The sequence below is a fragment of the Oryzias latipes genome, chromosome 8 (genome assembly GCF_002234675.1).
Source record: "Oryzias latipes chromosome 8, ASM223467v1".
Lineage (NCBI taxonomy): Eukaryota > Metazoa > Chordata > Actinopteri > Beloniformes > Adrianichthyidae > Oryzias > Oryzias latipes.
In genome coordinates this window covers 3,761,761-3,785,993 of record NC_019866.2, presented here as the reverse complement: position 1 = coordinate 3,785,993, position 24,233 = coordinate 3,761,761, and the positions used below count along the sequence as shown (strand labels likewise).

Genomic DNA, 24,233 nt, shown 5'->3' with positions numbered 1-24,233 from the left:
CTGAACGAGAGGGATCAAGGTAGAAGCGTTAGGTTACAGGGGGCTGAGGTGAAGAAGGTGCAGGAGTTTAAGTACTTGGGGTCAACAGTTCAGTGTGATGGAGAGTGTGGAAAAGAGGTGAAGAGGCGAGTGCAGGCAGGTTGGAGCGGTTGGAAGAAAGTGTCAGGAGTGTTGTGTGACAGAAGAGTGTCAGCAAGACTCAAAGGAAAGGTGTACAAGACAGTGGTGAGACCAGCTCTGCTCTATGGGTTAGAGACGGTAGCAGTGAGACAGAGACAAGAGGCTGAGATGGAGGTAGCGGAGATGAAGATGTTGAGGTTCTCCTTAGGAGTGACCAGGTTAGACAGGATAAGGAACGAGTACATCAGAGGGACGGCTCATGTTGCCTGTGTTAGGGACAAAGTCAGAGAAGCCAGACTGAGATGGTTTGGACATGTTCAGAGGAGGGACAGTGGATATATTGGTAGAAGGATGTTGGAGATGGAGCTGCCTGGCAGGAGGGCAAGAGGACGGCCAAAAAGGAGATATATGGATGTCTTAACAGAGGACATGAAGTTGGCTAATGTTAGGGTAGAAGATGTCCATGACAGAGTGAGGTGGAAAACGATGATTCGCTGTGGCGACCCCTGATGGGAAAAGCCGAAAGAGAAAGAAGAAGACCATTTGGATTGAGCCACAGTCGGTTTATTTTACCCCAACGTAAAAAAGGAAGTGAGTCGGATAAAAATAGGATCGTTCAAAATGAACCAATATCGACTGAATCCTATCAGCAACCACACATTATATGACTCGAATCATTGTTAAAATGAATCGTTACACCCCTACTTTGCACAGTTGTGAGACGGACTTTGTAGATTTTGGGGTATTAAGGCTGACGTCAGTTGTGTTACCATTTAACTAAGTAAAGAGAGTGAAAATATTACAAATAAGCGATTATCTTTCAGGTAAATGCTGTAAAATTGCTCTAAAGGCTGGTTATTAGTTTATTTGCTTTGCTATATTGAGTTTTAGGGGGCGGATTATAAAAGTTAGCTTCCTCCTACTCCCTTTAAAGCAATTTATTAAACTCCTTTTGACAAATCTAATATTTACTGGCTTCAATGTGTCATGTACCGTATACAAAAGTGCTAATTTGTCTATTTATGAATAGAGTAATTACAATTAATTTATTTTCACGTAAATGCATGCTTATTATCAATCCATTCATGACTAATTATCTTAGGTTTGGTATATTACTGCTGTTTGTCTTCTTTGGTTTTATTTTTGTTATGATTGCTTGAAATAAACCATATTCAAATCCAATTTTTAAACAGTTTTATGACACAACAATACAAGCTTACCAAATTAGTTCTTAAATTTTGTATTTTAGACTGTGCCACATTAATTTCCCTCTGTAAATCGAACCCCAAAAACACAATTAGTTTTTTGTTTTTTTTTTAGCTTTCTTAAATGGGTAAATATTTAAATGCAGCACATTCCAAAGGATGGGAGTAAACGCCTGGAGGAGAAGCTTTCAGACTCCTGCGGAGGCTGCCTCCTTGTGTTCAGGTCAGCTGTTGAGCAGATAAACACACTACAGCCCGCAGAGGAACCGCTCAGCAGCGTAAACCAGGCCGCATGGGCGGCAAAACGCATTGGAATCCAGCCAATCAGAGCGCGAAAATCTTACTCCAGGCGCTGTTCGCAAAATCGACCTGAACCTCAGCCAATAGCGTTGCGAGTGGGCGTGGCTACGCGCAGTTTGGTTGCATCGGACGTCGCTTATCAACTTTTGCAACTAGAGGATTCTTGCGAAGCTACTTACTTAGCAGCTTTGAAAACATTTACTCGACTCGAATCGTGTGTGCTGTTGTGCACGACCGTGACCCGGGAGTCCGCTTTAGGAGCCGCGATCGTCGGTAAAGCAGCGAGAAGCAGGCGAAGTGACGAGGAGACTCCATTTTCGGATGCAGCTCTGACTGAGGCTAGCTAGCAGCCCAGTGCAACTGCTCGCGAGGCTAGGCTAACTTTCCCTTCCAGGCGAACGGGGAGCTGCAGCAAGCAGAGCTGCCTGCGGTTATTTGACGATACTTTCGTTGACTACAAAAAGACTCCCAGGTAGGATGACCGGTGTGACCGATCGCCGTTCCGGTGGTCTCTCTAATAACGTCCTGATGCACTAAATAGATGATGCATTCCGTTAACTCACTGACTGACTGCAGGCCGCCAGGGCGGCCGCAATGTTTAGCCTCCTCCCTTCCAGCTGATAATGTCCCACATTTCCTCCGAGATGCTAAGCTAATTGGCCATGGATGCTAATTGGTACACACAGTTCTGGCATCCTTTTGTGGTTCTGGAGAAAACGGTACCATCCGAACCCAGAGGAAAAAAAAACAGAACATGAATGCCTAAGCGGTCGGCTGGGTGCATCATCATCATGTCTGCAGATTTCTGGATTGTGCATGATGGATGGATGCATAGTTTGTTGTTTTTTTTCTTCAAGCCCGTCACTTTGACCCCTGTGATTCATTGCAGCATGCTGATGGTGGGAGGCAATGGACGGGTGCACTAGAATGAGTGTGAAGGAACTGTGTGAGACCGATGACCTGGCCACCAGTTTGGTGCTGGACCCTCTTCTGGGCTTCAGCACCCACAAAATGAACATCAGGTAACATCTGCTTTATTTTGTTTTGTCTGTGTTTTCATCCAGCTATTAAAATAAATAAAAATAAACCCCTTAGGGATGATGGGAGATTGACCTTTAACCTTTGTTTTGTTTTATTAAAGACCCACTCTGTCGAAATGAGTGTTTTCTACATGTTCTTTTTGCAGTTTTCTCATGATGGAGGACATGTATAAAAGAAAATTAATTCCATATCTTGGGGTTTATTTATTTACACATCGTTATAAATTGGGAGTAGAAGGAAAAAGGCTGTTGGAAAAGGTGTGATGTTGAAGTTACTACGGTAACCCACAAGCTCCATTCTGATGCATCCACTTGCAGACAAATAGATCCATGTTCATCTTTTGTTTTTCCTCGTCTGAGCTGGATGACTCGATTGCTCCGATATTGTTTGTTATTTTGGTTACACCGCGGTTGGGATGGGACAGAGTGTAACTCTACAGCCGCTCTGCAGAAGCTATGTCCTAGAAAATGACACAGGTGTTTTGATGTTGGCTAAAAACAACCATTGTAAGAAAAAGACCCATCGGAACTCTTTAAAATAGATGATCAGAGTGGGTCTTAAGTGATAATTGTGGCAAGGAGTCGAAACGTTCTGGTTCTCCAAAACATGATTCATGAGTCCATCCCCCAGCTTCTCTGTTTTTTTTAGAGATATTGTTTCATTTTATCATACTTATTTAATGGTAGCAATGTAACTTTACATAAAACACAACTCGTAGTAGTATAATTTGTCTTTTTTTTTACTGCAAAATTTAGTTTTCATGTTTTACAATAGGGATAACAGAAAATCTTTAAATAAATTTAAAAAAAAATCAAATTGAAGGTCAAAACGACCACAAAATGACACGTCATCATGCATTTCAAATCCTGCAGAATCAGAATTGACCTCGGTCTGTTCGTCACATTCCTAGTTTGTCTGCAGCTGTGCATTCTGCTGGCTCACATACAGACGCTCTGCAAAACCTACTGTTCGGTCTTGCTCGCAGATACGATGTTAGGATGAATTACCGTAACAGTGGTTTGTTTTTGCTTGAATTCCTTGATTTCTATTGGCCCATTAAACACAACTTTGGAACAACGAACAAAGACCGCGTGGCCGTTTCAGACTTTTCAAATGAAAGACTCGCTCGACAATTTTCAGACATTTGAAGGACCTTGTTAGTTATGTGTCATAACTCATGTCATGTTTGTTTAAAATCCCAAATGCCAAAGCTAAAAGCTTTCTTGAAATCCTCTTTCTGTATTATGAATGAAAGGTTTCTGAAGGCGTCATTGCTGGGTCATCGGAAACAGCCGCTCTGGTTGGCAAATGCAGCGCTGCGATCAGAGGGTTGAAATGATGTTTCATTGGAAATGGGTCAAAAATGAAGTAAACTGCTATAAACAACCCCCCCCCCCCCTCAAATATTTCACTCAGTACCAAGTAATAAAGGTTTTTTTTTTCTTAAGCTTTCTACAAAAAACATATTTTAATTTATCCATCTGTTGTCACATTTTTATTTAAAGGTAAAACCTTTTTTTATTGAACAATTACAACACATGGAAGTAAATCAAATATAATGAGACATAGCTTGAGCTACTAAATCAGACGAAACACAATAAAACATAACATAACATAAAATAAAGATAAAACTGAGCAGAGTGAGGCAAAATAATAATATTTTATATATTTTTTCACACACCTATGAGAAGGATCAGGACTTTTTCACTTTATGAATGACTGTTTTTAGCTTTGGTTCCGTAAGGAGTTTCAGTGATTCCAGGTTTAGTTTTAAATTCCTTTTTTAATTTTTCTAAAAGCTGTTATGTTTTGCTTTTTCTGAATCGTTTGTGATTTAGTCCCCAACCAGAGATCCGGCGATGGGGGAACCTGAAAGAAACCTTGTTGCGGTTCCAGCGCACGCACGACTTCAACGCTGCGTTCGAGGCCCTGACGGTGGGAGAACCGGCGGGCGACTTCTTCGGTGCTTTGGGAAGCCATCGACAGGAGCTGCTGAGACAACATGTGGGCATGACGGGGACTTGTGTTTCTGTTAATGCAACTGGAAGGAGAATCTAATGCGTTTGCTGCGTTGTTATGCATTAAGGTCTACCGCTACCTCAGTGCCTTCCTGCTGGATAGTGGCATCAAGATCGAGCCCTGCGACAGATACTCCTCAGAGACGAACGGTGCAAAGATAACATCCACCAGGCACTGGTAAGTTTCTGTCCACGCGGTCCTGCGATCCTGAGCCGCAGTGATCCGACTCTGTGATTGCTGCTCTGCAGGTTTATAGGAGAACGCGTGGAGGTCCTGTTGGGCTGCATTGCAGAGCTGAGTCCGGCGGACAGTTGCTTTGTGACAGCAGGGGTCAATGACTTCAGCGTCATGTACTCCACGCGCAAACGCTGCGCTCAGCTGTGGCTCGGGCCTGCAGCTTTCCTTAACCACGGTGAGTGAGCCGGCCTCCATAACGCACACAAGCAGAACACTTCCAGCGTTGATCGATGGCGTTTTAATTACAGTCTTGCTCCCCAATAATTAAGTCTTAGTAAAAATTGTTTTGTGGTGCTGATGTGTTGCTGGCAGGACTGTGGAGGGCCTATAATTTTGCTTATGAAACCCCCCGCAATTAAGATTTCACCCCAACTGCTGCTCCGTTTTAAAGATTCGATGAAAACTTGTGTTTTTATCGTGTTTTTGTGACATTTTTCTGATGATGGAGGAATGAAAATGAAGCTCAAAATTGAATTTCTGAGTATTTCTTTATTCAGATCATTGTGAATTAGGACCAGATGAAAGCGTGCAGTTTATAAAAGGTCTTATTGTTGACGTAGACAAAACTCTGGGCGTGCTCCTGCTCGATCAATGGTCCCGACCACAACTCGGCGCAGATGTCGCTCAAAAGACAATCCGACCGGGTCTCAAACGTGTTCCCAGTGGTCCTCATTATTAGGATTATGCTGTTTTAATCCAAACAAATAAACTTCCCATTTTCTAATTCCTGCAGAGTGGCAGGAGATTAATAGAAATTAACCTCAGAGTTGTGCGAGGGACTGTTGCTGGCGAAGCAACCCCGCCCCACTCCCCTTCCCAGTTGCTAAGAGCTCAGAGCAGAAAGCTTTAGAGCTTTAGGCATATTTTCTAAATTACAAGTAGGATCTTTTTCAAACAGCATTTTTTCATCTGCTCCTGATTCCCGACATACAGAAAAAGGCCATAAGAACATGTAAAAAAAACTAATAACAGGTTTCTTATGTAATAAACTCCCATTCAGATATGAGTTTATTTTTCACACGATGTCCTTGTTTGTCTTTTTTGAACCATTTTGCTGTTTAATTAGTTGCAGATTTCGTAAATATCTTTAGTATTATGGCACTTTGCTTTTTCTATTTTCTAGGCTTCTAGGCAGCTGGATTGTAATAAAAAACCTATGAGATTTGATTAAAGGAAATCAGCTAAATAGGCCCCTGTACTATGGTCAATATATTAAAGCTGCAGTACTGAATGCCCCCCCCACCCCCTTCAATGAACTGAAAAATACCAAATGTTTATTCAAAGGCGTCTCTGTCCCTGACATGCCGCTGCACAAACATTCGGTCAGAAAGCTGCTCTGTAGGCGCTGATCTAAATCCAAAGAAATGACAACACAATGACAGTTGAGTGACAGACGAACCCAAACAGATGTTATGTCTACTGGGAAAACAGATTCCTTCAGGTAAAAGACTCACCTGTGTGGGAAATGGTTTGTATCGATCCTTCAGAGATGCTAAAAGTCTCGGTTCTTGATGTTTGTGACCCTCAGGGTTCAGTTCTTTGCCTCTCACAGCCTCACTGTAAAGAATCCACTTAATGAGTGACAGAGTCAGCACTTGTTTAAATAAAGTTTTTTCACTGTATAGTACGGCAAATGCATGAGCTTTTGATGAAGAATTTCAGATTTTGGGTAGAAAGTTTTTCTCTGCAGAAACACCTGGACTGAATGTTTTGTCACACAAAAGATCTGTGGAAAAATGCCCCCCCCCCCCCCCCCCCCCCTGCTTTTTTTGTTGAAGGTTTAATCAGATTATAGTCTGAGCTTTTGCAAAATGAATCCAGTGTAAAAAAAATAAATAAATAAAAGCTGCCGATCTACATGTTGGTCTTGAAATGACTGAATTACTAACTTGCACTATTTTTTTTTCTTGATTTTTGCCTTTTCTGGGTTGAAGACTGCAAACCAAACTGCAAGGTAAGGCACAATGTAGCGCACGCATTGAAGATCACATCAAATCAGGCAGAATTAGCCGTCACTGACACAGTTTACTTGCTCGATATCTTTTAGACTGATGTTTCCTTTTGTTCTTCAGCTTTTACGCTTCCTCCCAGGCGGCCGGGCCATCTTTGTCTAACGCTGCTTTTCCTCCTGTCTAGTTCGTCCCCTGTGAGAAAAACGTCGCCTGCGTGGAGGTGATTCGACCCATATCGCCTGGGGAGGAGATCACGTGTTACTACGGCGCCAGCTTTTTTGGCGAAGGCAACGAAATGTGTGAATGCTGCACCTGTGAAAGGTGTGTCCGTCGTGTCAGGGGTGTTTGTCTAAAACTGGGCTCCCTCATTGAGTGCTAATCCATAAAATACAGCTCAGCTTGTATGTTACTGTCTTTATAATGTTTTCCTGTCCTTCAGGAACGGGGAGGGTCACTTCAAACACAGAGGAAAACAGCCCGAATGCGAGGAGACAAAGGAGCCCGGGGGCCAAAAGTACCGCCTGAGGGAGCGATACCTCCGTCATCAAAGGGAGAGAGGCCACTTTGCTGCGAGGCCAGTCACACCTGGATTACACTCTGGCATCTTCAAAGGTAAATCTCCTTAAAAAACAACAAAAAAAAGCAGTTTAATTTGCATTAAATTTCCTTTTGTTTGCTTTGTGAAATCCCAGCCAACCCACAGAAATAACAGCTCTTAATTACACAGGAGGATGTAATTATGAAGGTTTTTATTCAAAGCACCGCCTCACTGAAAGACTGCCTGTTCATTAAATCCCACTTGGGTTTCAGTTAAAAAGTTTAAGTTTAAAAAATAAATAATAAAATAAACGTGCTGTCAGACGCTTGGATCAGGCGCTTGACAAATGCTGCCAGTTAAACTTTTTCTCCTTTTATTAAAAAAAAGACGCATTTCTCTTTTAATTTAATCTATTTGGACAAAATTGATGCACAACTGTATTCCATTGGCAGGGTGGGGGTTTGCCAACAATAAAAACATCAAATTAACCATAAAGTGACAAATAATATAAAAGTTAAACAGCTTCTACACATTTGATCAAAAAACTTGAAAAATTATCTGCAATATTTCCTCATTATGCATCCAACACTGACATACAGACGTGCAGGTCCAGGCAACGTAGGAAACAGGACATGGCCTCTTTAAGAGTGTGTTTGGATTGAAGCCAAATTTGATGTACATTCCTAAATGTTTTTAAAAAGTGTGACCCTCTTTTAAGGTAAGGGGTTAACAGAGAACAGATTGTCCAAAGTTGAGTCATCTGTAGGCCACCACACGCTCACTGATGGCCAAGTGAGCGCTGTAGATTTCCCCTAATGGAGCAGGCATAAGTCCATTGTACATGCAAATTTAAAGTATTTATAGTTTTTGGAATTCAAAATGTTTTGTTTTCCAAGAAGAAGTTGGTTGTCCTTTAGTACAAAGATTCTATATTTAAAAACTCCAACCTCGGGATTCAAACTCAAGAAACCTCTTGGAAAAATATTACAAGTCATGAGCCGAAGCGCCTCCCATGAACGGTGGGAACGAGGAACTACCCAACGTAGACGTCAGTTTATCACCAAAGATTTGTAAACAACAATCAACCGTTTCCGTGGTAACAGCATGTAGGTCTGCCCCAAAAAAAGCCTGTTTTGATGATTTTTTTTAAAATAATTTATCAAGAAAACACATGTTCGCAACAGAAAAGAAGAAGAGCCAAAAAAGAAACACTAACTACAAATGAATATAAACTGTCACTAAAAGTCAGAAAAAAAAGAAAACTAATCACAAAGTGTGTCTGTGCCCTGGAGTCGAACTCGCATAACAAAAACAATATAAAACTATAGCAACTGATAATGAACCCAGACATGGAGATCATGTCTGGAAAAGCAATGCAGAGAGTGATTTCTTTCAATTTTTACTTTTTAGGAGTGGTGGGGTCAGTGATGGGGATTATTTGTGTGCAGCAGAAAGTGGGAGGGGGCTTTGCATGTTCAGATTTACTACAATTATGGGAAACATGCGTAATGCCAGCTTTAATTGAAAAAAAAAATTGCAATGGCTGCAAAAATCCCAAAGGGGGAAAAAAACATCTTTAAAATAAATAACTCAATGTCATTTGTGTCTTCCATGCATGGTAAATGCTGCAGACACTGCTCAATGTAGCGATCATGCTAAAAACATGTGGTGGTAGCTCCTCCCACATGTGGGGTGTCTAGTTAAAGAACACATTTTTAGATGACAGGAGCAGCAATTTGATTTCGAATCGCGTTGCGTCGCGCGTGAAGGTAGCATCACTACTGAGTGTTTGACTAAAACTAAAAAAGATGCCTGAACTTCTTTTTTCTTGTTGTCTTTTGTTTGTAGCCATCCCGTCGAGGAACTCCTTCACCCAGCAGATGAGGAGAAATGCCCTGAAGAACAGAAAACTGACCCAAACCAAGACGTGGAGAGAGAAGCAGAGACTTTCTGGAAGGCGGGTCAAACGGTGTCAGACGGTCCCGCCTCTGTCGAACGTCACTCTGAAGAACCTCAGTATCCGAGTCCGGCGCCACACGGTGGATTTTTTACTTCACTGCAAGAATCCCAAAAGCAAAGAAAGGGCTTTGCTTCAGGAACTGGAGGACATGAACCTCAAAGGTCACTCCACCGGCGAGCAGAATGGCAGCAGGGCGCTGAAGTTAAAACCTCTGACCCTCAACTCTTCCAGACCATCCCAGCAGAAGACCAGAGAGGCCCTGAACAGAGCAGGTCTGGACAGGAAGCCCGTCAAAGTGGCGGGCAAGCCCACTCCTCCCGTCAGGTCCTCTTCCAGAGCAAAAAGTACGGTTGAGCCCACCACACAAACTCAGACTATGAATGCTGACAAATCCAGCTGTGAAGTTACACAGGAAGAGAAGAAGACCGCAATCGCAGAAGGTCAAAGCAACAAGAGCAGCAGTTCTGAGTCCTGCACCATCACCGCGGACCAAACTCTGTCTGCCGAGCACAAAACCGTCAGGTCCTCCTCCCTGATGGAGGTCTGTAAAAGCATCACAGTTGGGTCAAAAAAGGCAGCAGACAATCAAACGGTGTCTCTGAAGCAATACGTCACGGTCAACCTGACCAGGTTATCGGTGCCGCTGACTCCACTGGCTGCTGCTGACGCTAAACAAACGGCTGTGGTCTCAGGTTCAAGGAAACAGCGTCCCAGACCGCGGAGCAGAAAGCGGAGTTCCAGGTCTGACCGCTGCGCGGGTGAAGGGAACGGAGAGAAGAACGCAACGTTTATCCAGACCAAAGACAGACTGAACTTACAGGAAACGGAGGTTTGTCACAAAAACAGGACCAATACGGTTACAAAACCTTTGAAACAAAAGAGCCAGCAGGACATCGAGAAAGAGGAAACTCTACCGCCGAGAGAAAGAAGAAACGATCTGGCAAATGTTGTCCAATGTAAAGATGAATGCGACGTGAAAGCAAAAGAGACGGTTTTTGAAGACAATGGTGGCGGAAATAAGATCAAAAGTGTTTGTAAGCAGATTCCGAAGGTGTCGGAACAAATCAAGCAGAACTTCAAGGAGCAGCCAGTTTGTCCAAATAAGGAAGTTGTAATAAAACGGGCAAAAGTTTTACTGTCAGATATTTTAGGGAAAGGTCAGTCGCTAAAAGAGAGAGTACTTTTGGAGAGTTTAAGGTCCTCGGTCTCCACAGAGACGCTAAGAGTCAAGGAAGAGCTAGAAGAGACGGAAATAAACGGCAGCAGGTGTCTTCGATCCTTAAGAAGGAAGACTGCGAGCGGTCAAAAGAGAAATCTTAGACCTGCAAAAACAAAAGCTGACAGCAAACAAAGCAAGGGTGAAGCGCCAGCTTCAGCTAAAGCAGCGATGAACCAGGAACGTTTCCAGCCTCAGTGTCCACAGAGGCAGGACGACCCAGTGACCTCCTGTCCCAGCCCGCTACCTCACAGATCACCAAGTTTAGCAAAAGCTGCAACCAACCTAAAGACAGACACTAACCCGCAGCTGCACACGCAGTCCAACATACCTCTGAAGAAACGCACGTTTCGCAGTTCCGTGGAAGTGGACACGGAGCAAAGTCGCCATCCTGCCTGTGAGCAAATTCCCCCCAAAATTCCTGACCTGGACTTAGCTCCAAAGCAGAAGGACGTTGTGGGTTCGCAGGAGAGGGACGGCAAAGTCAGGTGCAGAGCAGAAGGCCCGGCAAGAAAAAAGATGAAACCCGCCAAAAGTAGACGAGTGCTTAGGTCCAGAGCAAACCGAGTGCAGCGAAGACATCTAGCGAGGAAAGCGAAAAGAGGTCCATCGGAGAAGCGAAAGGAGCCCGCCGCTGCTCAGGAACGACAGACCGACAACACAAAGGAGGCGGACGCAGCTGAAACCCAGCAGGAAGGAAGTGAAAGTCAAGGGAACAAGCAGGTGGATGAACACAGTAGTTCTGAAGACACCAAACCGACCCTGGATTTTAAGATCCGCCTGAAGAGAAGAAGAGGCCGAGTGTGGGAAATGCAGAGCGAAAACATGCCGCTAAAGGCGGAGAAAGGAGACGACGTGGTGCCGTGTGATCCTTTCAAAGCCATCATGGATTCTGTGTCCATTCTGAACATGGAGATGGAGGCAGCTCAGGCTCATGTGCACGCCAGCAAGAAGTCACGGAACCGGTTGCACCGCTTGAAAAGGAGGGCGGAGAAAATGAGCGGAAAACAAGTTTCCGGTTCAGCTGCAGCTCGCCAAGCGCCTGCCAGATCCCCTGAACGCACCGGGCCGAGAGACTCTGTCAACGGAAGAGTGGCCAATAAGGAGACGTTCGCGGGATCGCAGCAGCTTTCAGGATCAACAGAGAACCAAAATGGTGGCGGTGTTGCATCCCCATTGATGGGGCGTGAAACAAAAACGGAGGATCGATTTCTAAATAATTGCTGCCTGTTTGAAAGTGGGTTGGAACCAAAGCTGGAGTCCAAATTAGACGATATTTCATTACCAGTAATCAAATTACGGAGGAAAGTGGAGGATATTTGGGAGGTGGACAGCAAGGACGGTCTCCTGCAGCCTGACCGTGAGTCAGAACTCTGCATTAAGAGGGAGATCAGGGGTCTTGGGTCAGACAAAAAGCCTAAAGGATGCACGGATTGCAGTGCTTTCAAAGAGGAGAAACTGAACAGCATCGCAGCCCCGCTGAAAACAGAACCGCCCTCCTTCACTCTGTCTCTGTCACCATTATCGCTTTCGTCGCCGGTCAGTGAAAGTAGAACGGAAGTCCCACCCTCTGCTGCAGAGAGAACCGCCGATAGGTCTGAGATGAACAGCGGAGGCAGGAAACCCAGGCACAAAATGGAGAGACCGCGCAGGTGTGCGCCTGTGGAAGCCCCGCCCACCTGCCTGAGTCACACGCTCCAGCAAATCGACAACAGCCTGTCCAGGCTCTCCGAGGGCTTGTGTTCCTCTCAGACGTTGGAGAAGCCGGCGGACGGCTCCTCGGATTCCAACTCTGTGGTCCAGCCGTCGTCGCAGTCTCCTCTGTTCGCGGCTGCAGAAAACATGCTTTCTGCTGAGCCCAGCTTCACCAACTGCTGTGAGGACATCCTAGACTTTCAGTGTCTGAACTTTGAGGGGTATTATCAGCCACAGAGCATGCTGCCGTCGTCTCCGTCAGACCTGTGTTCCCTGGATCCACCCACCGATCCCTTTAGCAGCCCGCTCTCCCACAGCCCGGCTGACACATGGACCACAGAAACGCCGTACCTCGGCCCGCCCAGTCCAGGAAATAACTTCACTAGTGAGGATTTGCAGTTTTTTCCGGGCCTCATTTCTTCTAAAAGTGAAGCTGCCGCTTTGGAATGTGAAGCCAGAGAGGCAGCTAAAGACAGAAACCCTCTCAATCCCACTTTTGGCTTCGTGGGAAACTCCGACTTGACCACAAAGGATCGAATTATTAGCAAAAACCTTGCAACGAGATCTAGAGAGGACCTCAAAACACAGTCTGTGTCTGTGGCCGGCAAGCCTCGTTTGTTTGGTTCCACCCCGTCTTCTGCTATGCCTCAAAATCCTGTTACTTTGACCCAACCATCCATCAGCATCCGGCCCAGCACCAGCCAGTGTAAAAGCCAGTCCAACCTCAAAAGCCACGGGCCTTTCCATCGCATGACCATTCCGGGAAAACCCCAGTCGTTCCCAACCGGTCAGTCGAGCACAGCTAGAGCTTCACCTCAAACGTCCAACAGATTCCTCAGTCCTCAACTTTTGTCTGTGAAAAACCCCAATCCTCCCGAAAGTCCATACAGTTTCCAGGAGAAGTCCTCCACGGTTATCCACAGGGTTTTGAAGTTTCAGGGGGGGAACCAGACGCAGAACTTATACAGCGCACCTAGCAAAGACACTATGGCTGCTGCTGACCCGTCTGTCACGGCCAGGACACATGCTGCTAAATCAGGTGTTGGCGAGAAGCCCCATGAGGCCTACGGCATTGGTGGTCATCAAAAGAGCATCAACTCTCTTCACGGGTTCGGTTCTTCCAACAATCACAGCAGGCCCAGCCTTCATTTCAACAAAAGCAGTTCTTCCATTTCACAACCTGTCAACGCAAGGAAGATGTCTTCGGACAAACAAGACGAAGCCAACATGACGTACAAAAACTTCTCTGCGATGCCGAGATCCTTCGTGTTTCCCTGCAAAGACAGCTACGCCTCACTGCACGAGAAGAGCTTGAAGCTGGATAAGCCCAGCATGCCAACCTCTGAGAAGAACCAGCCGTGTTACACCCAACAGGACCCCTTTGATTACAGCTTTGGGTCGTCGCTTTCGTCCATGACTCAGCACAGCAGCCCCCAGGTGATCCAGAGCACACCCCCTTCCACGCCAGCACCAGCAAACAAGAGCCAGTCCTCAACGTCCTCCTCTTTCCCTTACGGCTACCAAGGTCCTCCGTACGTGCTGAACTTCAGCGGAGACCACTCACTGACTCTGGGTCTCAGGGACGGGGCTGAAGGCTATCCGGGCTTCGGCTCCACAAACTACACCTACCACTGCCTGATGGAGCCTTCAGGAACTCAAGGGCGGCTGGTTCTGGAGCCGTGCGGACCCCAGCTCTCCAACGCAGCTAATTTAGGTATTTTTTCAGGTCTCAAGAGTCAAGATGACCACTGCAGGAAAGACCTGCAGCAGTGCCAGCCCGGAGAAAACCAGGCCACGTCACACTACGGTCCAGTCCTAACATCCCACTCTATGGGCGCCACAAAACCCAAGAGGGTGAGGCTGGTGGTGACGGACGGTACGGTCGACCTGGACCTCCAGTACTCCGACTGACAGCCGTCAGTTTGCCACAGAAATGTTTTTGTAAGCAACCGTGGGCTTCGCCAGCGGTACTGTTTTCCAATGTGTTATTTCAATAGACTGTTATTGTATAAATGGTTCTAGAGGGTTTTATGTAACGCGGGTTTATCCGAGTGTTTTTCTGGTTTAATAAGAAGTCCACTACAGTTCACTCAGAAAAACCAAACGCAGGAAGAATACTCAGCATTACATCCGTATGTGACGGGGTGAAGGTGAAATCCCCCTCTGCTGTACTGTAACATAGTCGTGTGAATTTTCTCCACGCCGTTTGGCGGCCACCGCTGTTTGCTGGTACTTGTTTTGGGGGTTTAAAAAGGCAGCTTTGTGCCTCGGTCTTTGATATATTCGTGACTTTTTGAAGCAACTGTTGAGATAACGCCGACCCTTCGTTTTTTTTTTTAATACTTTGTTTTTTTCTTTTCTCAAATTGTGTGTAATTTTGTGTGAGAACGTGCATGCTTTTGGTTGGTAGAACGTGTCCGACCCCAGGACTTTAGTAGTGGTGCAAAAGGACAAAGCCAGTGCAGGAAAAGTGTTACGAATTGAGCTGTAAGAAGATATTCTGGGACATGTCATCTGGGTGCAGATGGGTTTAATGAACGACACTTTTCAGCATCTGTTATCTGGGGACCAGAGGGGGGAAATACATTCATTCCACTTTCCACAATCTGAAAGGCAAAATAAAGAAAATATTCAATGTTTCCGTTGCATCCAAAGTGTGACAATCCTCCTTATTTATTTGTTTTCCCCCAAATAGACCGAAGAAAGCTTTGGTTTGTTTGTTGCCTGCAGTAGTTACAAACGGTGATCTTGTGAGCGGAGTTATTAGCTTGTGAGGGTCGAGTGCGATTCCCCCTCTTCGTCATTGCATTCTGTCTGTCTGTCGGTTGGTGTCATGTGACGAGGGTGTTCAGTGTGACTGCACAGCCTTACATTACTAACATTCATGTACTGTCTTGAAATGGAAAGGCCAATTATTTATTTTAATATTCTCACTCTTGAAAAGGTGCTTTGATGTAATTTATATTTCACGTTGATTGCTGAAACTAGTCAATGATTTTGTTTTTGTTATTATTATTTAATGGGACAAAATGATATTTACATTGAGTATTTAATTTTTAAACCTTTGAAATTTTATCCAGTTTTAAAGTGTTGCAGAGAAGCTAGTTCCTTTTTTTAATTGGCTGTTAGTCTGACTGGAAGTCTGCTGTAGAAATGTATAAATGTAGCCTATAACATTAAAGACACTTAATTCTTTTTATGCATCTTTATCTCTGACTTTTTATTTCATTTCCATGAGTGTAAGTTATCATAAAAAACAAGTATATTATATTTATAATACGTTCAAATTGATGCAACGCATGGTTTAGTGGTGTTTAGAATATTTAGGTGTTTAGTGGTATTTGGATGACATTTTAGGTCTTGAAAAGTCTCAAGCATAGGTTCTGGTTGGCAATTATTTATAAGAAGCAGTAAATGTTTATAATGTTTATATTGTGTAAAAAATAACATTAAAGATGCATTTTTTCAACTATTAAAGTTTATATCACAGTTTTTGTTAGCTGTTGCTTTTCTCTATACTTGTAAATGAAATTAAAAAAAGATCAAGAAGTTGATTTGATATTTTTCAGGAATTATTCTAAATCTGTGCATCATCAATTTTTCACATTTATTTTATTTCATCACCCAAAGCGTTTTTTTCAGTGAACAGAAACAAAACAAATGAATAAATTGGGTTAATAGGATCTCAAGCTGAGTCTACCATACTTTTTTCCACTATTACCTGTTTACTTCTGTTCATTTTCTACCCACTATTTTAGAATATTTGGATGGTTTATTTCACTAAACTTAGTGCTAAGTGACAGTTAGGATGCCATTTTTTTAGTTGCTCAGCTAATTTAACCCTGGATAACAAAATCCCATTTTTCTTCTTGGTTTTTTAAGTTCGTTTGACAATTAATTTGCTTATTTTATTCATATTTGGGTTGGAGCAATTAATAATCATTAAAACATAAAAAAAAACATTAAAAAGGAAAAAAATCTTGTTTCTAGCTCTTAATGAGACAAAAACAATTCTGTGCTGATTTTGATAAACGCTTAGAAAGATCCAGACCAGAGAAGTTAAAGCAAAGTAGTAAAAAATATCCCAAATGTCTAAAAACAAGGTTGCAAATCACTGCAAGTGTCAAATGGTTTGCAGTGTGGGGAACAGGCTGTAAAAATCCTTGCAAGTGTCCCTCGGGTTATAGTGCATCTGCCAAATTTGTTGTTTCTCCACAGATTTGGACGCGGCATCAATGCAGTTTGAATGCAGCACAAAGACATTTCTACTGTAAACTCATCAGAAGATAAACCGACAGCAAAACTGCTCTGCAGCTGATGCTAGAGGGTTGCTAAACAAGTAGGAAACACAACATTAGGAGATAAAGGACTGATTTTGCATCGAGCAGAGCAAGCCTCTCCGTTGTCTTACTGCTGCATTGTTATTACATAATCTATATAAATGAAAGAAAGGAGGTCACACATCTCCTTTTGTATATTTTACTGTGCATTCTTTAAATCTGAGCTGCCGTGCATATGCAGACACGTGACTGCATGTTCTCTCTGCACAGGACTCCAGGGATTATAATCTGTCATGGGATGTGAGCCGTGCACAGCAGCTGCAGCCTTGTAAAATGGCTGACAGTGTTAAGCTGCTGTAGGGTTTTGCACCGGCGCTGGGATCCTGGGAGCAGCATCGGGCGTGAACTAGGGCAGAAGCACAAACGGTGTCCGACTCTCACGTGCAACCTTAGGCTGAGTAGAAAGAGCTGCACCTCTTAGTGCATGCCGTTTCCCAGGTGAGGGGCTGAACCGGCATCAAATGGTTGGCTGTGGGCTGAGGTGGAGCGTGAGTTATGACTACAGAGAGGAGGCTGAATGAAAACATCAGCTGTTTTTCCATTATTACTGCTGCTATTGAGGCAACTCTCTTCTTTGGTGAAGCTCAGCTATTTACTTCTGTGACTTCTTTCCGACTTTTGGCCATTTGGTGCTTTTAGTTTGATCTGAGCCTGATGAGCAAAACCTTTCATACAGATTCAAACCATTAAATGATGGCGAGTCCCGTTAACCGCAAACCCAATTTAGAATAGGCGAATGAATCAAACTTTCCTCTATTGTCAAGATTTATTTCATCCACATCCAACTTTAATGAACATAAGTGAGCTGGTAGCTTTCATGAGGAGAGAAGGGGGACTGGAGAGCCATCCTCTGAATTTTTAGTCCTGTCAGAGAAATCTTGCAGTCAGAGAAAACTGACACTTCAGATTATGCCGCTGTTCTTATTCCAGGGGGCATGCACAGTGCATCCGTTTGGGAATAAAGCAGAAAAAGTACACAATTAGACTAAATTACACCATTGTGGAATCACCCCAACATTTCTTTAAATGCAAATAACAAGGCACAAGAGCAAAAAAAAAAAAAAAAAACAAATAACTTTTTTCTTGGCCACATTCATTTTGAGTGCTAATAATTAACGTAGCCGAAATAAATGTTGGTAACCATTCCCGTTAAAATACCACTTAAAACAGCAACAACATTCAGCCTTGGACTCATTAAAAATACGTTTAGGCAAAGCAGCAGTGTGATTCTTGGCCGTGCATGTTATGTGTGGCCAACATGTCAGTCAGTTTTTGTTGCTTGGGTGCACTTACGAATAACATCAGCCTTTCCGATGCAGCACAGCTGTAAAGACCCGCTCCGATGATCTTTTGATCCATTTTAAAAGCGTTCCCAGTGGTCTTTTTTTTTTAATCATGATTATGCCGTTTTTAGGCTAAATCAAAACACCTGAGTTGTTTTTTTAGGACAGAGTTTCTGCAAAGGGACAGGAGTTCATTAGAAATTCACCTCTGATTTGTAGGCGCGGAGTAAGCCTGCCCTCATGGCATCCCTTTGTTTACACTGTCCTAGCTTACAGCCCCTCACAACCCCAACCTAACACTATTGGTGCAACAAAAATGGCGAGCACTGTTTTTTAAATTTATTTATTTAAGTGAGACAACAGAAAAACAAAGCAACAACAAACACTAGAAAAAACAGATCTGACAAACACAGACTACCAATACTAGCGCATAAAGGCAGGAAATAGACAGCTGTTAAAGTTACAAACTGACCAATCAGACGCCTCAGTAAAAGCACGTGGTGCCTGCTGGCCCCCACCTCAAACATTTGATTGGCAGATTCTCGTGAGCCACTTTCAGTGGAAGGGGTGAGGACTTTAAATAAACGTTCTCATGACTGGCGACAGTGGTTGCCATAGAAACGTGACTTAGACCTACTTGGACTAATCACTATCGACTGGCTCCAAATGGCGGCGCCTGTGTCATCTGACGTGTCGCGACCGAACTGGCTTCATTTAGCTTAAGCCAGAGGTAAGGCGTTTTCCCGCGGTGTCGTCACACCTGGCTTTGTTCAGCTCCCCATGGACAGTCTATGCATCACAACCTTTTTTGTTTGCACCTGTTTCACGATTTGAATAAAAAATGATCAGAAACGCAACTTTGAGCTCAATTTTCTTCGTATATGTCCTCCATCATCAGAAAAATGCCACAATAAACAAGTTTAAAACCCAATTTTCATGGGCATTTTTGCAGCATTTCTTCTTTTATCTGAGTTTCCACGTGAGCATCAACACACCGCCAGCTCAGGATTTTAGCTTCTTTGGCAGTAGGCTCTCCTGGTCTCTGTAACCATCTCACACGCTTGTGCAGCTACTGTAACCCCCTCCTTCAGCTGTGAACTGTTAAAGAAGCATTAGCTCATCAGAGTGAGCGATAAAGCTCCCCTCAGCCCTGAATGGTGTTGAGGAGTTGCTCTCTACTTGCTATTCAATTCAGCTCGTCAGTAGAAAGCTCCTTCTCCACCCACAGTCATCTCTTTCATCCTCCTCTATATGTTAATAAGCATTGCAGCAGTGGTTCCCATCATCCTCTCAAACACGCTGCTTTCATTTCTTATTCATGTTTCTGAGCTGGTGAGAGCGTGCATGGGCGCTGTGCTGCAGACCGGATGGACATGTTTGGGTCGGAAACCCTGGAAAAAAAAAATCTGTCAGTTTTGTTTGAAGTTTTTTTTTGTGGTTTGGTTTTCTGCGTGGTTTGATGGGTCTCTGTGTTCTCTGTGCTGCTCTCAGCTCTGTAAAAAAAAAGAAAAGACAAAGAGTCAACTCCAGAACATCAAAGACTGGAGGATAGAGGGAAAGACCGATACAGAGAAGGAGGGAGGGGTACTCCCTGTATCTGGGTAATGATGGAGGAGGGAGAGATGGAGGGACACAGGGAAGTGAGGGAGGGGGAGAGATAGAAAACAACCAGTCGGTACAAAGAGAGAGAGTGGGGGGGACTATGAACAAGCTGAACAGAGAGAGGGAGGGAGGGAGGAGGGCATTGAGCGAGGGATGGGTAGTCTTCCAGGCTGAGGAGGCAGAAGTCTTACTACAGAGCTGCTGGAGGACAGGCTGGGAGCCCAGGATAATGCTCCGTCCCTCAGCTTGCGGCGGCTCGCCGGACACCTTGTAATGCCTTGAGGTGTTAGAAGGAGGAGGGTTTTTATTGTTGCAGCTGTGACTGTTTCTTTTTTTTTTCCATTTCCTTCTGCCCATTCCCATCTACTCCTCTTTCCTCGGCAACCGCCGGGCTGCCCCTCCTCTTCTTCCTACTTCTGTCCCCCTTTTCCAGTGGAGGGATTTGTGTATTTCTTCAGGGATTGTAGAAGACAGTAAGACTCTTTCTGTCCTTTTCCAAAAAAAAAAAAAATCCTTTCTGGGCATGCATGGAAACAGGGGAAGGTGCATGAAAAAGCAATGCAGAGTGTAATTTTTTTTAGGAGTGGTGGGGTCAGTAATGAGGTTTATTTGTGTGCAGCAGAAAGTGGGAGGGGGCTTTGCATGTTCAAGTTTACTGCAATGATGTGAAACATGCATTTCTTTCCATTCATGCACCCACAATGCCGGCTTTGATTGAAAAAATTGCAACGGGTGCACAAATCCCAAAGAAAAAAACACAAGTATTGAGGAAACAAAGCATCTTTTTGAAGTGTTTTCTGTCCGCAAAGACAGCTAAGGAAAGAAAATGAAACCCATTCAAGCTTTGGATCCTCACTTTACAAATCGTGTTGCAGCACAAGATACAAAGAACAACAGACAGTTGATCCCAAAATTTGGAAATACAAGTGTACACATGCAGGTGATGCATTACTTCTCACATATAATCTTCATGATCACTGATAATCTCAGCTACACATGCTCGCCTGCCTCTCCAGGGCTTCCGATGATCTGTGCACGCAGTGGCTTGCTGCACAGCAAAAGGCTATGCAGTGCATGAAATCACCCAGTAAATCAAAGCAAGGCTTCCCTGACATATGGACTGTGGTGTGAGCAGGGAGAGTATGCATGAATGAACACAGTCACAGATGCAAGTGGGCTTAAAAAAGTGTGGACTGTTGCACACAGGTTCAGATAGAAAATACTGCACACACAGTGGGGAGATGAATTTGAGGGATGATGCTCGGGCTGCTGCCCCCTCACTTGAGTAGCTGGTTTTACAAGAGGAGGTTCACTCTTTTCACAGAGAACATGTGTTCTGTCATTACCTCTTTCTGTGTGTTCAGTCTATCTATGGATGCCTTTGTCTTTGCTAATGACAGCCCACCCTCACATAATTGCACACAATTCTGTTTGTATTGTTTGGTTTTGCAGATTCGCTTGGAAAAACCTGCCCTTATAAAAGTGAGCGGCCATAAGTTCAGGTTGGGGGTTTCAGGGGACAATGCTAGAACAGGGACGTCACCCACATGCATGCATGCAGCCAAAGCAGCAAACATTTTTCCAAATGGAGAGAAGAAAAATAATCATTTGCCAGATGAAACCCCAGATATCTGCTAGATATAACCCCCCCCCCCCCCCCCCCCGCCAAAAAAAAAAAAAGACACGAGAAAAAGCCTATAGATGCAGATTTGGCCCAAACAAGGACTTAGTTTGGGAATGAAGCCAATTTGAAAAGTAACTAGATCAGTTCCCTCAGTAACCACTAGGGGGTGTTCACATAATCATTTCTTTGTATTTCTTGTAGAACTTGTATTTCTTTTACCCAGAAATACAATTTCTTATATTCTTTTTTAAGAAGGACAAAGATCTTCCTTTTTTTTAACCAAAAATTGCACAACTCCTCAGCTGTAACAGCCTCAAGTTTAGGAGAAACCAGGGTTCTGTGCCGTCAAAAAAACTAGCCTAATGCAAGCCAAAGCAGCACATTCAACTACCATTCTACTCTTCTACTATTCTAGATGTTCTTCTGTCCTAAGCACAACCACCAATACAATCAATCACAGCTTTAAAGAAAGAAGGAAACACTTTTGTTTTCGGTTTGGAGCTGAATTAAAAATGACAGAACCTGGAGCCACCTCAGTTCCTTAGATATCTACGGTGGCCCTGCAATAAAAATGAAACGTTTTGGAAAACAAAACTAATATTCAGAAATCAAAATGAAATGTTTACAAATGAAACACAATACGAAACCGGAAAGGGTGGGAATCATGGGATTTCTCTGAGTGGATGATGATGTTTGTCTATTATTTCAACCGGAAGTTATTTGGCATGATGCGATACTAGATGTCCTTCGTACTAATCATAAAACCTCTTTTAGTAGTACGCGGACACTGAAGGCTCATTTACGTCATCATCCGGACAGTGATGTCCCATTGTACCTACATTTTTTTTCCTTATTGTGTTAACGTTTTTTTATTTTCATTTTGATTGCTTGAAATTGCTGTTGTATCTGAAATGTTTCCTTTTTTATCTTGTTTGTATTTTGGTTTCTGGAAGTTTGTTTTGATTTCTAAAATGCAGTTTTTTTGTAATGATCTGTTTTGCTTTTTTAATTGTTGTTGTGGTCTTTAATGTATTTTTACTCTTATTTGTTGGGGTAAATTGTGTTTCAGGGCCACCGTAGAAAACCACTAGGTTCCTTGTAGCATCAGTAAGTTAGTCTGATACCAGAAAACCCTATTTTTCATCTTCTTTGTTAGACCTGACTGGAGGCAAATTTGCATTACCCTTAAAACCTTGTTTTGTATTTCAGACTGAAATTTACAGTCAAGGTTGTGGTTTAATGATTGACAGGAGACTGTTGAATCCTCAGCTTCCACTTTTTGTGTTTATTTTTGCTAATTGTATGTATAAGCCACCGGTTTTTATGTATGGTTGACCTTACGGCAAATTTGGAGCTGAAAAACTGGCTTCAAACTGGTTTAATGCAAACCATTGAGCCAATCCAGATATTTAGATTTGCATCCAGAATAAACTGGAAAAAAAAACATTTTTCTGGTTAACTGGAGTTAGTTTAGGTCTGAATAAAAACGGTACAACTTGTTGACATACCTTGTTTGGATGGAGAAACAAGCGTCGAAAATGCCGCTGGAGTTCAGCTGAAGGAGTTGGTCTAAGTGAAATCAGAAATGTCTAAACTGGAAAGAGGGAAGCTGCAGATGTAGAGCACATGTGGCTTTAGCTTGCTCAGAAGTTGCATCACTTGGCTCAGTTTGCCAAAGTGAGTTAGCGTTTGTTCCCTGCTGTTGGTTTTGGAGGCAAATGTAAGACCAACATCCTGCTGTCAGTGATGATGAGGAGAGTCTGTGAGCAGAGCCACGGCTTCGACTTTGCTTCACTCTTTCTGTGTGGATGTGGAGCAGCCATTACTCATGCAGCCAAAGATCGCGGCGCCTCTCTTGCTTATGCAAAGTAATTATTCCTAATCCGCTGAATCCATTATACTGGACACATTGGAAAGAAAGCTCGTTAGTGTCAAATGTAATTGATTGATGTTATGGGAGATGTCTCTCTAGATGGAGAACTCATAACATCATGTCTGGGTCAGCTCCTGCTCCACCAGCTCCACCAAAATGTCTTCATCTGGCATTGTTCTTGTCTGTTGGATTTATTTCTCAAAAGTTTTTGCAAATTTGGCCTTTTAAAGGTCAAGTTGGTTCACTAGAGAGCTTTGAGCCTAGTAAAAGGTCCAGCAGACGCATCACTTCCTGTAGGAGGTGGCGCATTAACATTCAGCTCATGCGATCGGGACAGGACTGTGAATTCTGTTCTGTTCTGAACGGTGCATAGTTTAGTTCCACTTTGTGTACGGAGGACTCAGCACACAGTTGACATTTCCACCTGGTTAGCTCTCTCTCTCTGGGGTTCAGGGAGCACAATCTCCTCTCAGCACACGTTTAGTCTCAGTAAAGGGCTGCAAACACGAGTATTTATCGCCACATCGGAGCAGAGGGGGCCTAATTTGTGGAGAATAACAGGCTTTAACCAGGATCAATCTTGATTAATTAAAATTAATTAGATTTCTTCAAGCCATGTTTATTCAGAGTACAATTCATTAGGATGGGAGGTGCAGATGGATTATTGTTCTGAGGGCTCACCAGTTGCACTGTTAGACAAGTGTCATTATTCGTCAAAGTTCCTGGGCCAGAAGCTTACCTTTCTTTTCACTATTTGCTGAACTGCATAGTTGATATCTCCGGATTTAGTAATTCTGTTCACAGTCTTCTTCTCTCTCTTCTTCCTTCTCCGTCGTCTCCGGTGGCAAACGACTGATCTGGGACAGAAACTCTTCCCCTGTGCTCTGTCCTACTTCTGCATTGCCCTCTCCCTTGTTTCTCAAATCTTTTCTTGTCGATTTCTGCAACCTGCCCATTTTTTTAGCAACTTAATTGTCGTCACTCCTTTGGATTTCTGTGTTTTCCTCAAACCAGACGGATGCTTCTGTCTGCCTTTAAAGACCCACTCCCATGAAAATTTTGTTTTTAACGTATTCGTATGTTTTTCTGATGATGGACGACAAAGAAACTTAAGATTAAAACAGCATTTTTGAGTATTTCCATTTTCAAATCGTTGCGAATCAAGAGCAGATGAGAAAATGTTTGTAGGTGTGGCATGGGGGCTACAACCGGCAGGCTACAAGCTCCC

At 43.6% G+C, this 24,233-nt stretch overlaps 2 protein-coding genes across 9 annotated transcripts in view; both read left to right on the top strand.

Moving 5' to 3' along the window:
• The first annotated feature begins 1,716 nt into the window (after positions 1–1,716).
• On the top strand, positions 1,717–15,755 carry LOC101165555. The gene is made up of 9 exons (XM_004071231.4): positions 1,717–2,097; positions 2,515–2,647; positions 4,505–4,670; positions 4,753–4,862; positions 4,934–5,097; positions 6,857–6,876; positions 7,059–7,195; positions 7,314–7,486; positions 9,261–15,755. Exons 2-9 carry the CDS (start codon positions 2,535–2,537, stop codon positions 14,192–14,194), a joined length of 5,817 nt encoding a protein of 1,938 aa, XP_004071279.1. The 5' UTR covers positions 1,717–2,097; positions 2,515–2,534; the 3' UTR covers positions 14,195–15,755.
• A 3,542-nt stretch (positions 15,756–19,297) lies between these two features.
• Positions 19,298–24,233, top strand: part of LOC101165307 (SH3 and multiple ankyrin repeat domains protein 1) — an 83,727-nt gene continuing 78,791 nt past the window's right edge. For 6 of the 8 annotated variants that reach the window (XM_023957352.1, XM_023957351.1, XM_023957345.1 and 3 more), the window contains exon 1: positions 19,299–19,981. The gene's annotated coding sequence lies outside the window, so the exon portion shown is untranslated. Of the gene's footprint in view, positions 19,982–24,233 lie in introns of all 8 variants that reach the window. The other 2 variants (XM_023957350.1, XM_023957348.1) reach the window with 2 other exon arrangements.

What these genes read in the sequence shown, in the direction of transcription:
- LOC101165555 (XM_004071231.4), top strand. Translation starts at nt 2,535, where the DNA reads ATGGACGGGTGCACTAGAATGAGTGTGAAGGAACTGTGTGAGACCGAT. An exon ending in ACCCACAAAATGAACATCAG is followed by an intron (nt 2,648 to 4,504) that starts GTAACATCTGCT and finishes TTTGTGATTTAG; the next exon opens with TCCCCAACCAGAGATCCGGC. An exon ending in ATAACATCCACCAGGCACTG is followed by an intron (nt 4,863 to 4,933) that starts GTAAGTTTCTGT and finishes GCTGCTCTGCAG; the next exon opens with GTTTATAGGAGAACGCGTGG.